Source organism: Artemia franciscana, chromosome 17, assembly GCF_032884065.1.
Source record: "Artemia franciscana chromosome 17, ASM3288406v1, whole genome shotgun sequence".
NCBI lineage: Eukaryota > Metazoa > Arthropoda > Branchiopoda > Anostraca > Artemiidae > Artemia > Artemia franciscana.
In genome coordinates, this window is record NC_088879.1 from 844,655 (window position 1) to 860,155 (window position 15,501).

Here is a 15,501-nt window from a genome sequence, read left to right on the forward strand (position 1 = left end):
ACAATACAAAAAATTGTCGCTGTCGCTTGACCCGACTCTCGTCACTGACTTTATCAACCAGTATCAATCAAATCAATGGCAGTTTTAGGCGACAATAAAAAAAAATAATGGTTGTCGCTTAACCCGACTCTCTTCACGGACTTCATCAACCAATATTAATCAAATCAGTGGCGATTCAAGGCCAGGGAAGGGTGTACAGCTGCCCCCTCTAATATTCAACTCCCTTTATTTTATATTTTTTACCTTCCCATTGTGGTACTTAATTGACTAAAGAATTGTCAAAATTCTAGTGTTTGCACATCATTAAAACATCATTCCTAGATCAAGACCTTGAGTTGTAAAACTGTTTCAAAAAAATTAAGGACCTGGACCCTGTTTTATACCATCCCCCTCCCCCTTATTATGAGGCCTAAATCAGTCCTTAAACCAAATAGCCGATAAGCGAATGAATAGAAGTCGAAATTAACACGACTCAATCCACTTAAGCAGGACATTACAATCCCAGATGTATCGTTTCCCGAGATTCCTCTGCTACAACACTGGGTGTAGCATTTACAAGGGATGGCTCGTTTAAGCTCCATGTATACAAAATTGTACGCAGAAGTCATTACTCAATAACTGAAAGATTCATAAGTGAAAGTTTAACTTTTGAAAATGAAAGTTAGCTTGACTGAATTAATTCTTAGAACTCTTCAACTGATAAGTTATTTAGAGCTGTTAGATGATGAACATAAGTTTAGTAATTATATTATTTATTTATTTAAGAATTAACGACGCTTCTTGACTACTAAGGTCCCTGCGTCGGTTGGTAATTATATTTTGTTGAAAGTACTATGTTTGAAATCTCGCAGTGGTGTCTGCTTGTTTGTGATGTGTTTTTTTTTTCTTGCTTTCACCGCTGTCGTTTTTATTATCACTACTGTGGATATAATACTCAGGCTGACTGTAAAGCTTGAAGGTCTGAAATCAGATATTTTATATTTTCTGTAGAGTACACAATTTATTATAATACAGTAGAATTTTTTTATGGATTACATCCTGCTATTTACCTTGGGTAATTTCTCCAAGTCTTAATCTGGAATTTCGGTATTTACTTGATTAAATATATTATCTTTTTTAATAACTCTTTAACTTTTATTAAATTTTACAAGGTCCGTTCATAAAATGTGACTGCCAGTTTTCGTAGGTGGAAGAAACGTAAATTGTACTTGTCTTAAACAATTTTTTAGAGAGATCGATCGAGATATTGGTGATTCTTACTTCTTTTAATTGGAGCTCAGAAATGCAAAAAAGGTGGTATAATACAAGGTGGTATATATACAAAAAAGGTGGTATATATACAAAGGTGGTATAATGTCAAGCCATTCTAGAAGAGTGGTTAGCACGCTAGACTTGGAATCCTTTGTTCATGAGTACAGGGTTTCGTACCCTATGTTACTGGTTGTTTGGTTTGGGGTCAGTGATTCCACATGCTTAGTCAGAGTTGACTCGGCTGTAAATGTGTACCTGGAGAAATCTGGGGAAGGTAAACAGGAAGGATGTGCAAAAGCAAAGGATGGCTGGCCCCCAGCCCCTGTGACACTTCCTGGCTGAAGGGCCATGATACGGAGATCAGCACCACCAGTAGGAGATGTAAAGTACAATGCCGTGATCAATATCTTAACCTTTGATTTTCGTTGTGATGCCATTGAAGGAAAAACAATGGTAAAGTGGACATGAACTTTTTTTCGCAGTATTGTAATGAGGGGAAGAGACCTCAGGGAATCACAAAATAGGTATAGGGGAGTCAAGGAAGTTGAGTGTAGGTTGCAAGACCAGAAAATCTAGACATAGAGCAAGTTATACTTATCAGATTTCCTAGAGACTCCTTGCACCACATATGGTGCAAATAAATTTATTATAATTTAAATTTTAAATCCTCTGTTTTGTCAGATTAATTCAATTTCGGGCTGTTTAAGGTCTGATTGACGATCATTTTAGATTAAAAGAATGTTTGGGAAAAGTCAAGATTGATGTTTCGTCCTTATTTTGTCTCAGGTTTGATCATGGTAATAAAGCTGAAAAGGAATTATAGACCCCCAAAACTCTTGTTTAGAAGGAATTCCGAAAAAACTGATACCAATTTAGTTTTTGAAAGTTTTAAAAAACAAGAAAAAAATCCTAAAAATAGAACAAACCCCGAAATTTTATTTCGACTTGGCCTCGGTGACAAAAGAATAGCTTCTCTGTCGTTTTCCTTTCTTTTATTGAAGATGTCTTAGCAAAGGTCTTTGCTAAATTATATTCACTTTTCCTGTATTTTTCAATGACTGTAAAGGTTCCTCATCTTGATCCATTTTCAGCTCTCAGGCATAGCCAGTGTTGTCTCACTACTTATAAATCACTGAAACTAGTCAAAATATCAAGGAGTGGCAACACTGGCCAAAGTGAGAGTATTAGAGATTAAGAAGTCATAAATTTGCCGCTAAGCAAATACCCAGAGTATATTTATTAGATATCTAATTTTCTTTATTTATTTAGGCATAATCTTTGTTGGATTTAGAGCTTGAAGAACGCAAATAAGAGCAGTCACACATGCTAATTAAAAATCATAAACTTCAAGGTAAAGATGACCAACTATGGAAAATATAAACATAATTAAACAAAATACCGGAAATGGGGAATGAAGCTACAGGACATGTTTATTTGATGAACCAATTACTACGACAGTTGTAATTTTTCGTAAAACCACATTTTTCTGGAAGTGGAAACATTTCTACTAGGGCCGTATCCAGGGGGGGGGGGGGGGGGGGTGTTAAGGGGTTTGAGTCCCCTGAAATGTTTGTCTGAATCGTAACAACGTAACGAAAATGGATACAAAAAACATGGGTTCTACATATTTAGTAAGAAACAGTGATGGAAAGACTTACCAATCTCTAGAAAAACTTAGATTTTGGCCTTAAAATGCTCTTTTTTTCGTATTTCCCACATTTCGTAGAAAAATCCTCTTTATCCTTCAATCATAAGCATAAGAGCTGTGAAGTGTAGCAATAGGAAAAAAAGAGTACTATTGCATATTTATTATGCTTACTGAGCCTAATGATCTCTAAAAATTGTAGGTTATCAGCTTAATTATCCGAAGTCAAGCGAGCATTGCTCATTAGACATAAAGTCAATAGGTTCAATTATATTGGTTATAATTTTACACAAATTTTTGGTATGTCTGCCTGATTTGTCTCATGGCTGGATGATTGAGGTAAAACTGTCAGGATTATTTTCTTTCTCTCTTTTTTTTTGGGGGGGGGGGGGTAAGAGGACATTTGTGCAAGGAAACCGTATGTTGGGACATAAAGCATTTCCACTACACAATTAGAGGATAGAATCAGCTTAGGACCATATTTTAACTATAGAGCAAGAACTAAATTTCTCTCCCAATCATAGAACCTTCAAACACTACCAGACAGGGAAGGGACAAAAGTCCTAGAGAGTTTGAAGGTACTGAGAATTCAGGGTGCAAAATAGGTTTGAAAATTAGTGTTAAGAAGACTAAATCACCAGGACTATATATAATTGAAGGTAAAGAGGTGATATTAGGTAACAAAATTGGTTAATTAAGTGGACAGCGAGTATTAGCAAACACGATTAGTGCAGTGAAGATGTTAAAAGTAGAATAGTCAAGGCCGATGGTGTTTTTACAGTTGAAAAAAATTTACAAGAATAATTTTGAAACCAAGATTAGAATATTGGAAGCATTAGTGATGACAGCGGTCAAGCGTGGTTCTGAAGGGTGGGGGAGACGAAAGACAGGGGAGTCTTTGCTAGATGTAGCCTATTCCAGAGAATTGCCTACGGATTGCTTTGGGTGCCCATCTGACTGACTGTACCTCAAACAGTATGCTGTACGAGAAATGTGGTTCTATTCCACTTTCTAAGGATGTAATGAGAGAAAGGCTGAGTGGCGTTCTACGGATGAAGGATGACAGATCGCCAAAGGTTGTCCTTGTCAGCCAACTATCTAGAGCCAAATGAGAAGTAGGTCGTCTCCGAATGGGGTGAGAGGAAGTCGTAAGGAAATATTTAATGAAAATGGGAACTTTTTGGGAGGGTACTAAGTGGAGACCTTTGAATAGAACGGCACAGAGGAGGAGCGTGCGTAGCTGTGCTGTCCTTATATGGCTTAGTAGCAAGTTGTTAGTAGTAGTAGTAGTAGTATAGTAATTCAGGAGTCATAATGTTATGTTTCCTTTGACTGATAATCATCCCCAATCATGATTAGAATAAGCATATAGATAATAATTAGAATAAGCACTGATCGCCCGGGTTGTTCTTTACTTCAATATGTAGTTTGATTCTCAAGAAAGGTATATAACTATTACTTTCAAACACCTTATGAATATTTCTCTTACTGTAAGATACATTTTGGAGCTCCAGATTACGAAAATTTATCAAGCCATTTCTTGGGGCATTAGAAATACGCTATTGAACAAAAATCGTCATCCACAGCAGAACCAAGGCAAAGAACAAGCACGTGTTTCTTGCCTTTTTTTTGTCCATTTTGAGCAAGCGCTTCTAGGGCTGCTAGGGTATACGGCATCATATACCCTAATGCTGCGATGGACCGAGGCAATATAACCACTAAATGAGCAATCACGCATGACATTCCGTTTTAAAGAGGTAAACTTATCGGTTTTTTGTTTTTTGCTGTGAATTTCGCTTTTATTTGTTATCATTTTAATTCTTTCTTTTCTTTTTTTATATTACTCTTCGTTAGTCAGTGTATTTACAACTGATCATAGGATAAATTCAGTTTAAATGTAATAATAAAAAAATTCGTATTTAAATCGAAGGGAAGTAAGGAGGGATTTTTTTAATGAAAATACAAAAAAGTGCTTATCAAAATTAAGAGGGAGTATATTTAGCATTAAGCTTATTTCCATTAAAAGAAAAGAATCAAATTTAGATAGGGAGGTAATTATTCCCCTTCCTCAACTTCATCTAGAACACAGATTTGCCCCATACTACTACTACAACAATTACTGGCATCAACTCACTATAGAACCACCATTAGAGCTACATGTGCTCCTCCTTAAGTTAGTATTTAAATCGAAGGGGAGTAAGGAGGGATTTTTTTAATGAAAATACAAAAAAGTGCTTATCAAAATTAAGAGGGAGTATATTTAGCATTAATCTTATTTCCATTAAAAAGAAAAAAAAAAATCAAATTTAGATAGGGAGGCAATTATTCCCCTTCCTCAACTTCATCTAGAACACAGATTTGCCCCATATTACTACTGCAACAATTACTAGCATCAACTCACTATAGAACCACCATTAGAGCTACATGTGCTCCTCCTTCACTTAAATTTATTCAAACCTTCAATCTTTACCCGCACCACTGAAGTCCCAATTCACTCCAAATCCTTTCTTGTGACCTCTTTCATCCATTTGGGAGCCACCTACTTTTTGATTAGCCCCAGGTGGATTGCCAAAAAGCCCAATCTTTGGAAATCTGTTACACTTTATCCGTAAAACGCGACCCAGCTTACTTCTCTTTTATTATGGTCTTATACTTTATCGATCATTATAACACTAAATTCCCCATCCCTTTGGCTATATATTTTTATTTCGATTCTTAATTGTTCATTTTAAATTATTGGTCATATATTGGTCTTATACTTTATTAGTCATTTAATGGTCATATAACACTAAATTCTCTATCCCTTTGGCTATACATTTTTATTTTGACTCTTTATTGGTCATAATACTTTCCTCTTTATGATTACATTCCTTATGCAAGTTTTTTCTGTGCTATTTCTCTACGGTTTTACAGTTTTAACGCTTTGGCGTAAGATAATCCTTCAACAGGTCAGATTTAGCTCTATACATTTACCTAAGTACATTTTCAAAATCTGGTTTGCATTTTTTAAGACGAAAACTGCGTTGGAAACGTGTAAAAATAAGTGAATTTATTTTTCTTTAAGCCAGTCTAGATTATTCTCTAAGACAAAGTAATATAATGATCGTGAATTACACCTGCATTATATATATATATATATATATATATATATATATATATATATATATATATATATATATATATATATATATATATATACACCTTATATATTATATATACACTATATATTATATATATATATATATATATATATATATATTATATATACACCTGTATTATATGTTTCACAGGGAATATAACTCATAAGAACAAATATTGATTAAAATGATTTGACAGTTCTGTTTTCTTTGTTTGTTGTGTCTTTTTTGTGATTTGACATACTTAATGTATCTACCAGCTAATTCAGTGAATAAACATATTCCATTCTATATTATATCACTTTTGTTATGGGCAAAGTAAATACATGCCCTCCAGAACTGTAGAAAGTAGCTAGATATCAAATGATTCAGAGGGAAGGGCTTCGATCAAACCTTTGGGGGGGGGGGGCGATTGAAATAATTTTTGACCAATTAACCTTTCAATATTAAAAAGGTTTTAAGTTTGTAAAATTCGGCATATTTTGGGAGAAAGGTTCAAACTAAGGATCCCCTTTCCCTCAGGTATGTGTTGCTGCGCAAGACATACCTGCCAACAATCCTGGCTAAAATTTGTTCCGCAATATACACATGACGCTCTAGAACCAATGGTTAGTAATGAAACATTTCGCAATTCACTTTTAACATGGTGCAAATATTGAAGATAATGTGCGTCGTCCGCTCAATCCTCTTTCAGACTTAAACAAAAAAAACAAGTTTTTTAAATGAAAGTAAGGAGCGACATTAAAACTTAAAACGAACAGAAATTACTCAGTATATGAAAGGGGCTTTTCGTCCTCAACGCCTCGCTCTTTACGCTAAAGTTTGACTCTTTCTCTTAACTCGACTTCTTAAAATTTTAAAAACTTTAGCGTAAAGAGCGAGGCGTTGAGGACGAAAAGCCCCTTTCATATACGGATTAATTTCTGTTTGTTTTAAGTTTTAATGTCGCTCCTTACTTTCATTCAAAAAAAACTTGTTTTTTTGTTTAATTTCTGGACGTTTTTAAATTAATGCATTTTTTTATCTTGGCTCTACGTACATAAATAATTAAAACGAAATTTGCATATTAATTTTTTTGGGCTAAATGGGTTTTTCATAGTTATAATTGGAAGATTTTGAGAAAAAAGAAGCGAGAGAGGAGGCCTAGTTGCCCTCCAATTTTTTGATTACATAAAAAGGCAACTATAACTTTTAATTTTTTATTAACGTTTTCATAAGTAAAAAATATACGTAGCTTACGAATTAACTTACGCAGCGAACTTCTATATTCGTATGTTTTATTGCGTATATGAGGGGGTTCACCCCTCGTCGATACCTCGCTCTTTACACCAAAGCTTAAATTTTGCCCCAATTCCTTAAGAATGACCCCTGAATCACAAAGGCCTTAGAATAAATAGTTGAGATTACTAAAAATAATTTAGCGTAAAGAGCGAGGTATTACGAGGAGGTAAACCCCTCATATGCGTAATAATTTCTGTTCGTTTTAAGTATTAATGCTGCTCTTCACTTTCAGTAGAACAAACTTTTCATATTTATTTCTTTTTTGTTTTTTTTTAAAATAATGCTAGAAAATCCTGCACCCCCTCCATTGAAAGTCTCTTCCCCCATGAGAAGTTCCTCCGTGGAAAGATCCTCCCACGTAACCCCCCTCAACTCTCCCCCCAAACCAAAAAATCCCCCTGAAAACGTCTGTACACTTCTCAGTAACCATTACTATATGTAAACACAGGTCAAAGTTTGTAACTTGCAGCCCCTCCCACGGGGACTGCGGGGGAGTAAGTCATCCCCAAAGACATAGTTATTAGGTTTTTCGACTATGGTGAATAAAATGGCTATCTCAGAATTTTGATCCGGTGACTTTGGGTAAAAAATGAGCGTGGGAGGGGGCCTAGGTGCCCTCCAATTTTTTTGGTCACTTAAAAAGGGCACTAGAACTTTTAATTTCCGTTAGAATGAGTCCTTTCGCGACATTCTAGGACCACTGAGTCGATACGATCACCCCTGGGAAAAATAAAAATAAAAACAAATAAACACGCATCCGTGATTTGTCTTGTGGCAAAAAATGCAAAATTCCACATTTTTGTCGATAAGGTCTTGAAACTTCTACAATAGTGGTTCTCTGATACGCTGAATCTGATGGTGTGATTTTCGTTAAGATCGTATAACTTTTAGGGGGTATTTCCCCCTATTTTCTAAATTAGGCAAATTTTCTCAGGCTCGTAACTTTTGACGGGTAAGACTAATCTTGATGAAATTTGTATATTTAAAATCAGCATTAAAATGCGATCCTTTTGATGTAACTATTGGCATCAAAATTATTCCGTTTTTTAGAGTTTTGGTTACTATTGAGCCGGGTCGCTCCTTAGTACAGTTCGTTACCACGAACTGTTTGAAAAAACTGTTTGCAAAAAAGTAAAGAACAGGTCTTCCCAATTATATAATTTTTTACTACAGGCAGAAACAAAGGGGATTATTTTACTAAAATTAAAACGATGACCTGATTTCAATTTTCATCATTTTAGCTGCACTAACAGGTGTACCAACTTGAAATTGTAGGGGATGGCAGCCACCCCGTTACATCCTCCCTCCTTCTATAGCATTAACGCTCTGGCAATACATTTCAATATTTCTTTTATGGTTCGTGCAGTGGAGTGTGGTGAATTGCACTCCAAGTTTTAGCCATTAGGATTGTTTATTATTATTATGTCTGTGTGACAATGATACATCTTCTATAATGTATTTTCTGAGCATATGAGTGGGCAATGCTTTGGAATAAAAGTGCACTTCATTGAATGGTATGTTTGCTGTGCCCCAGACACAACAACAAGTGTCACAGTCATGACTAGTCAGCAAGCAACTGGACAAAGTTGTGCATCAGTGGATTGTGCTGAGAAATTATTACGCCAAGGGATAGCACTATTATTGCAGCACTATTTGTGATAGCACTATTTGTGATAGCACTATTTGTGCTATTGCACAAATAGTGCTATATTGCAGCCCCACTAGCACTATTACAGCCCCGATAGCACTATTGCAGCCCCACTGATGTTGGTCATGTCTTCGCTGAGCATTAAAGGGGAGATCCCCACACCTCATAACTTTTCTTCCTCCCTCTGTGCAGATATACCTACAATAAAGAAACCATCTAAAGAATTTTTCATTTACCTCTGTCATTTCAAGGCAAAATCTTGGCACCTTGTTTATCCTAGTAATTATGGAGCTTACCTTAGAATGAAATACTCTAAAATCATAGTCATTAAGATTGAAAACCGTCTAAGGGCCGTCAACATGGGAAGGCTGATTTGCTGTGTGCCACCCAATCCTGTAAACATATTGGCAGCATATAATAGTGGCAAGGGGAATACCTGAAAAAAATCACTGAACTTCAAAGAATACACAAAGTTTATTTGTCGGGTTAATCTAAAAAGTAACCAAAAAGTGCCAATAAAAAATAGACAGTATGAAATAAACAAAAATCATATTAAGCATTGCAATAGTGTACACTTTTGTCTTTGAACTGCGAAACTATTCAAACAACAATCATGATGATTTTACACAGAACAATTTTGGAATCGATAAAAATTAACATAAACTCTAAAATGAAAAAGAAAGACAAAAGAACACTTGGCGCCAATATGATGTCAAAATAACAAGCGTGTCAGGTGTCAAAGGCCCGAGCTAACTATCATAATCAAGCTACACTAATATCTGAAAGAACTTTGAAACACTTAAGCTCAATTCCAAAAAAATGTTTCTACATATCTTGGTGTTTTTTGGTCAGTTAAGGATATAATTCGCCCACTAATTAATTTGCCCACTAAAAGTCACTTAATCCATTCCAGATATGTTCGATAAGCCAGTCAGATACTAGACGAAGCCTTTACTTACATGTATCTTTTTAAATGAAACAAGTGACATTTAAATCACTAAGCCCTTTATGGGGACGATCAACAGTGATCTTAATTTAATACCCAAAGCTATAACCAGAAGAAGTTCAGAAAATTCAGGATGTCTCATTTAGCACGGGTAAGCAGTTACAGGAGGACAGTGAATAGTTACCAGAATAACTGTAATACAGTGATCAGCTTCCCGCCAAACCTAACACTGTCTTCCCAACTCTTTATTTTATTTATTTATGCTCTTTATTTATAGCATTGCCATGTCTCCTATATTTTCAACCATTTCGGGTTCACGTAGGCGTGAGGGAACGAAACTCCGTTTGGTGCATTGCAAAGTCTGGAGGTTTTTGTAGTGTCTACTCTTGTACAAAAGAATTCCTTTACTAAATTTGTCGAACCCAATGGAAGCATGCCTTTGGATATTAATCCGCTCCCCGTCCCGAGTTTTAAAAACAACAACTTATTTGGAGACTGGCGCTTCATTAGCTCCGGGTAATTGGACTCGTCCCAGTTGGTGTAGTCCGTCCGAGAGCTAATTTGCTCGCCATTTCTTATCTTAGCTCTATGACTATCTACCTTAGTTCCTCTGCCCTGGGAATGACGCATGGGTGGATAATAGATAGACTTATCTATTAACAAAAGAACTAACATCATTTTTATATAATCCTAATAAGGGAGTTAAGCAACATTTGCCTCTCACTCAATCGGACTATCTGTCTTAGCTTGATGTCCAAAACTATTCGATTTTAATTCAAATTTTAATGCCCCGAGGGAATAACTTTTAATGTTATTTCAATGCGACGTTATTTTTTTTTTATTTTTGACTCACAAAGTCATCTTATATTAAAGTAGAAATAAATGTAACAACATTTCATCTTAATTTCTAAAAAAATACAAACTAAAGTGACAATAATTGTCTTGATGATTTACGTAATGATTAACGATGATTGATTGATGATTAACGTAATTACGTAACAAGGATTAAGGCAACAATACAGAATGCCGCCTTAATCAACACAAAATATTTGAAAGGGAAGAACATAAGTTGGCTTCAAAGCAAATTGATCCTTAAAGCACCGCCTTAATCAACACAAAATATTTGGAAGGGAAGAACATAAGTTGGCCTCAAAGCACATCGATCTTTAAAGCACCGCCTTAATCAACACAAAATATTTGGAAGGGAAGAACATATGTTGGCCTCAAAGCACATCAATGTCGCCCATAAATATACCCACTAATCTTGGCTAGTCGAAGAGCTTCACATGCGGTTTGGCAAACTCCTATCAAATCTCGACTTTTCAGTTCATCAAACAGTTCGTGGTAACGAGCTGTAGTAAGGAGCGACAAGGCTTAATAGTAACCGAAACTCTAAAAAACGGAATTTTGATACCAATATATACATCAAAAGAATCAGTATTCAGGAAAAATATAGGATGTCTCTTTTAGCACGGGTAAGCAGTGACAGAGTGACAGAGAACCACAAAGCACATCGATGTCACCCATAAATATACCCCCTAATCTTGGCTAGTCGAAGAGCTTCACATGCGATTTGGCCAACTCCTATCAAATCTCGACTTTTCAGTTCACCAAACAGTTCGTGGTAACGAGCTGTAGTAAGGAGCGACAAGGCTCAATAGTAACCAAAACTGTAAAAAACGGAATTTTGATACCAATATATACATAAAAAGAATCGGTATTCAGGAAAAATACAGGATGTCTCTTTTAGCACGGGTAAGCAGTGACAGGGTGACAGGGGACCTCAAAGCACATCGTTGTTGCCCATAAATATACCCACTAATCTTGGCTAGTCGAAGAGCTTCACATGCGGTTTGGCAAACTCCTATCAAATCTCGACTTTTCAGTTCATCAAACAGTTCGTGGTAACGAGCTGTAGTAAGGAGCGACAAGGCTCAATAGTAACCAAAACTGTAAAAAACGGAATTTTGATACCAATATATACATAAAAAGAATCGGTATTCAGGAAAAATACAGGATGTCTCTTTTAGCACGGGTAAGCAGTGACAGGGTGACAGGGGACCTCAAAGCACATCGTTGTTGCCCATAAATATACCCACTAATCTTGGCTAGTCGAAGAGCTTCACATGCGGTTTGGCAAACTCCTATCAAATCTCGACTTTTCAGTTCATCAAACAGTTCGTGGTAACGAGCTGTAGTAAGGAGCGACAAGGCTCAATAGTAACCAAAACTGTAAAAAACGGAATTTTGATGCCAATATATATCAAAAGAATCGGTATTCAGGAAAAATACAGGATGTCTCTTTTAGCACGGGTAAGCAGTGATAGAGTGACAGAGAACCAAAAAGCACATCGATGTCACCCATAAATATACCCCCTAATCTTGGCTAGTCGAAGAGCTTCACATGCGATTTGGCCAACTCCTATCAAATCTCGACCTTTCAGTTCATCAAACAGTTCGTGGTAACGAGCTGTAGTAAGGAGCGACAAGGCTCAATAGTAATGAAAACTCTAAAAAACGGAATTTTGATACCAATATATACATCAAAAGAATCAGTATTCAGGAAAAATATAGGATGTCTCTTTTAGCACGGGTAAGCAGTGATAGAGTGACAGAGAACCACAAAGCACATCGATGTCACCCATAAATATACCCCCTAATCTTGGCTAGTCGAAGAGCTTCACATGCGATTTGGCCAACTCCTATCAAATCTCGACTTTTCAGTTCACCAAACAGTTCGTGGTAACGAGCTGTAGTAAGGAGCGACAAGGCTCAATAGTAACCAAAACTGTAAAAAACGGAATTTTGATACCAATATATACATAAAAAGAATCGGTATTCAGGAAAAATACAGGATGTCTCTTTTAGCACGGGTAAGCAGTGACAGGGTGACAGGGGACCTCAAAGCACATCGTTGTTGCCCATAAATATACCCACTAATCTTGGCTAGTCGAAGAGCTTCACATGCGGTTTGGCAAACTCCTATCAAATCTCGACTTTTCAGTTCATCAAACAGTTCGTGGTAACGAGCTGTAGTAAGGAGCGACAAGGCTCAATAGTAACCAAAACTGTAAAAAACGGAATTTTGATACCAATATATACATAAAAAGAATCGGTATTCAGGAAAAATACAGGATGTCTCTTTTAGCACGGGTAAGCAGTGACAGGGTGACAGGGGACCTCAAAGCACATCGTTGTTGCCCATAAATATACCCACTAATCTTGGCTAGTCGAAGAGCTTCACATGCGGTTTGGCAAACTCCTATCAAATCTCGACTTTTCAGTTCATCAAACAGTTCGTGGTAACGAGCTGTAGTAAGGAGCGACAAGGCTCAATAGTAACCAAAACTGTAAAAAACGGAATTTTGATACCAATATATACATCAAAAGAATCTGTATTCAGGAAAAATACAGGATGTCTCTTTTAGCACGGCTTTTGCAGTGACAGGGGACCTCAAAGCACATCGATATCGCCCATAAATATACCCACCAATCTTGACTAGTCAAAGAGCTTCACGTGCAATTTGGCAAACTCTTATCAAATCTCGACTTTTCAGTTCAAAAGATAGCTCTAGAGCTGCAATTTCTTTGTCAACCTATATGACATGCGGATTGTTATATCAATTCAATCGACATAAACAGCAATTGACATTGTTATACAGTTACACACAATTACCTTCTGGCTACGTATCTTTACACTGTGAAGAAGGAGGAAAGGGGCATTTTCCCAGGAATTTCCCAAGATTAGCAATTTAGATATAGAAACACATTTTGTGGAATAGTAAAAGCCTTGGGAGAGTATATAGAGCTTAAATTTTGAGCATCGGAATGGGAATCACAATTGGGAATCATATTAATCCCTATGATGAGAGAGATGTCACCCCAGCGGCGTCCGACACAAATGTTATAGGTTATTCAATATATATAGCACCACTTCAATATTTATAATAGATTGAAACTTTAGCGTAAAAGGGGAAGAGGATTAGGGGGGGGGGGGGGTACAGCAGCCCCTTCATAGCCTATAGATGATTATTTATGTTCATTTGAAGTTTAATGTCATTCTTTACAGACTTGCACAAGCACAAGTCTAGGAGAATACCCAGTGACGTTTTTAGGCCTGGGTCCCAGTTTTGTTTTTACATCCGACATTAAACTTATTTTGTTTTATATTTCCATGCCCCTGTGGTGTGCCTTGCCCTCACCCCACATTACGAAGCACATGGTCACTACTGTGAACACCCTCCGATGTGCAAGTATACTTTGGTGACTTGTTGATCCCTACCCCACCGTTGAAATGTAAAATTTTTTTACGATTTTGCATATTCATTATTAAGATTGCGGGCATTTGCTGATGGATTTTTTTTTTGCCTGGAGTGATCGTATGGATCATCATTCACTGGGGTTTGATGAAACCGTACGATAGAGAACTGAGAGAGGCCTTGTTTAAATGAAAACTTTCAACTTCTTGTCCCTTTCTTAAGTAGAAGAAGGAGAATAAAGCACAAAGAAGTCTCTTTTTTTGGCAATTCTATACCGCAAAGGGTTAATCTTAGTCCGAAACATGGCCGGCATGCCACTTGGTAGAATTTCTTAGATAACCCTGGGGGAGTGACACGGGAGACAGCTCCAACCCTCAGTTTAAAAAATCCTTTTCTTCGTGTCTTCATTGAACAGAAATCGAAGAAGCCCACCTGCTGGATGTGCAAAAATACTTTCTTTGCATATTCATTTAAAAAATAAAATATTTTCAACCCCCTCCTCGGTATCTTTGTGTGTTCGCACCATCGCCCTGGGGAACCGCGATTTCTCCCCATTCTCTCTAAATTATTTTTTCGAAATATACTAACTTTAAGCGTCTACAATTTGCAAGAGGCTCTCTCGCCTCTCCCTATTATGGGAGAGAAATTGGGAGTGGAACAACATAAGATCAAATTATTTAATTGCTTGCCTCTATGCCAGGGAGCGCAACACGAATTACCTGTTCTCCTCAAGTATTGGTCTGAACGCCCCTCCCATCAACATGCGAAAAAACAGGAGCAGGAGCTAAAACCTTCAAAGAAGTTTCTATTCTTGATGGAAGTAATGTCATCGAGTTCAGTAATGTTGATAATTCAATTAGAGGTTTCAGACTCCCATAAAAAACAATAGCGGTAAAAAAATAAGATAAATTATATTGTCCATGACAGGGATAGCTAAAGATACAGAATAAAAGTTTTTGGCCTAGTTTATGGTCTTTGGATCTTCCTAATGGAAACCCACTGCAAGTGAATGATTTTATACACACGTTATGTGCTAGTTACCTAGCTTACATAATGAGTAAATATTAGTAAGCCGGCTGAGGTGTACACAAAGACTTTAGAGGGGGGGGGGGGATTTTGATAAAGCTTGAAAAATTAATTTTGATGGCTATTCAGAACCAAGTACCTCCAAACAAGTCATCTCCAATCTCCAAACAAGTCAGCGCCATATGTAAAAACATATTTTCTTACACCACGGATCATATGGACCCATATGGATCATTCAGGGGTAAAACAGTTTCCCCAAGATCATGAAAATGAGACAAGGGGACAGTATCACTCCCATCCTTTCCTAA

General features: G+C 36.7%; 1 protein-coding gene across 3 annotated transcripts in view; it reads right to left on the reverse strand.

The window, feature by feature from the left end:
* Positions 1-15,501, reverse strand: part of LOC136037657 (UDP-sugar transporter UST74c-like) — a 60,199-nt gene that overhangs the window by 19,962 nt on the left and 24,736 nt on the right. For all 3 annotated transcript variants that reach the window (XM_065720384.1, XM_065720383.1, XM_065720385.1), the window contains one exon: positions 9,259-9,398. In XM_065720384.1, coding sequence (XP_065576456.1) covers positions 9,259-9,398 — 140 coding nt within the window. The remainder of the gene's footprint in view (positions 1-9,258; positions 9,399-15,501) is intronic.